Raw genomic sequence first — 2,388 nt, forward strand, 5'->3', positions numbered from 1 at the left:
ACTCAGGCCTTTATGCTTGTACAGCAGGCACTTTATCCACTAAACCATCTATGCATCCCATCCCCATCACCCCTTGAGACCAATGTCTCACTATCCAGGCTATTATTAAATTCTTGATCTCCAGTCTCAGCCTTAAAATGCTGGTATTACAATGTGTACCATAATGCCCACCCCTATTTTTTATTTAGTATAAAAATGAGTTGTTTTCATTTATAAAAACAAGTCAGATTTTTTTTACTTGTCAAAGAATGTGTAAAAATTTTAGGCATGAAATATGTTAATGTTGAAAATGAATGTTAAAAAAGAAACAAATTATGATTTGTTTAATTTTCTTCTTAGGGACATCATCCTATTCTCAGCAAGGCTATGGTTGTGAATCAAAGTTGTATAGCCTTGATCATGGCCATGAGAAACCACAAGACAAAAAAAAGAGAACCTCTGGCCTTGCCACCCTCAAAAAGAAGTTTATTAAACGTCGAAAATCTAATAGGTCTGCCGATCACGCCAAGCAGATGCGAGAACTCCTCTCTGGGTGGGATGTTAGAGATGTTAATGCATTAGTGGAAGAATATGAGGGAACTTCAGCCTTAAAGGAGCTTTCTCTACAAGCCAGTTTGGCTAGACCAGAAGCCCGGACATTGCAGAAAGATATGGCTGAGCTTTATGAGTATAAGTATTGTACTGATGTAGACTTAATATTTCAAGAAACTTGTTTTCCTGTTCATCGTGCCATTTTGGCAGCAAGGTGTCCATTTTTTAAAACACTGCTTTCTTCCTCACCTGAGTATGGGGCAGAGATAGTAATGGACATCAGTACAGCTGGTATTGATATGCCTATGTTTTCTGCTTTGTTACACTACCTTTATACAGGAGAATTTGGAATGGAGGACTCAAGGTTTCAAAATGTCGATATCCTTGTTCAGCTTAGTGAAGAATTTGGAACACCAAATTCCCTTGATGTAGATATGCGTGGACTTTTTGATTACATGTGTTATTATGATGTCGTCCTTAGTTTTTCTTCGGATTCTGAACTAGTTGAAGCTTTTGGTGGAAATCAGAACTGTTTAGATGAAGAGCTCAAAGCCCACAAGGCTATTATTTCTGCACGGTCCCCATTTTTTCGAAACTTATTACAAAGGAGGATACGGACTGGTGAAGAAATCACAGACCGAACTTTAAGAACTCCCACAAGAATTATATTAGATGAGTCCATTATACCAAAAAAATATGCAAAAGTGATATTACACTGTATGTATACCGACGTGGTGGACCTGTCTGTTTTGCACTGTAGCCCTTCTGTGGGGAGTCTCAGTGAAGTTCAGGCTCTCGTCGCAGGGAAGCCAAACATGACCAGGGCAGAAGAAGCCATGGAGCTTTACCACATAGCACTGTTCTTGGAATTTAACATGCTTGCACAAGGTATGAAGTTCTGATTTTTAATTTTTATTTCTAAGATTACATATTTTCCAAACTGAAAACAGTTACTTTAATTCTATGATATCAGTGTCTGGGATCTGCAGGGTTAGGTTTTCTTGGTCTATAATTATACATACTGAGCCAGCTTAAGGGTCAGTATTAATGTGGCTCTTCATTTACTATTAAAATCAAGCATTCAGTACTAGTGATTAAGAGTATTAGGTGAGACTGCAGGTTCTTTCCTTACATAAGATGATAGGTATGGAAATATGTAATTACCCACTGTGCTGTCTTTACTGTAGCTTTGAACCAGCCCAGTTTTACGTATTTCAAGTTTAGATTCCCATATTTGCATCCAACATCTTGTTGATTCTTAAAAGTTTGCAGTTAGAATAAATACATTATAAAAATAAAGGTAGCCACATTTAGACATGAATTTATTTGATTAAAAAATGATCTCTGGTTTACACTTAAAAATAATTTGTACCTTATTTTTAGGCTCAACAGCACATAACAGTAGCTACAGCATATAAAACACAGCTAGTGCCAGACTCGTGCCCTTTTCACCAGTTTTAAGCACAACAGTTTTAGTTGGAATAATACATACTTTTGAATTAGAAGCAAATGAGTGTATGAAGTTTGCATAAAAGAAGCATATGTCTGCTGCTAAATGGTAGAATCTGTACATTTCCTACACAAAGGGAGAGTGCATATTTAACTTTCTGTTGACTATAAAGTAAAATGAAACAAGTTATGTGAACCAGTATTACTTGAGAAATTTAATGTCACTAGTGTATAGCCACTGACCTCCCAACAGCTGCAATCAAAGCTGCCAACTGGAAGACAATGTCTTCTATAAAATACACAGTTTTCTAACTTGATTCAGGGTCTGCCTGTAGCCCCAACTGACCTAGAACTCACTATGTAGGCCAAGCTGGCCTTGAACTCACAGAGATCTGCTTGCCTCTGCCT

General features: G+C 37.3%; 1 protein-coding gene across 1 annotated transcript; it reads left to right on the top strand.

The window, feature by feature from the left end:
• Window positions 1–314: 314 nt before the first annotated feature.
• LOC103728589 (BTB/POZ domain-containing protein 7) lies at window positions 315–1,419 on the top strand (the record flags this gene model as incomplete). The annotated part of the gene is given in 1 exon segment (XM_008826569.2): window positions 315–1,419. A coding segment is annotated over 1 exon segment (1,105 nt), but the record flags the coding sequence as incomplete, so codon positions are not given.
• Window positions 1,420–2,388: the final 969 nt, after the last annotated feature.

This window comes from Nannospalax galili, unplaced genomic scaffold (assembly GCF_000622305.1).
Source record: "Nannospalax galili isolate Female #2095 unplaced genomic scaffold, S.galili_v1.0 C49889952, whole genome shotgun sequence".
NCBI lineage: Eukaryota > Metazoa > Chordata > Mammalia > Rodentia > Spalacidae > Nannospalax > Nannospalax galili.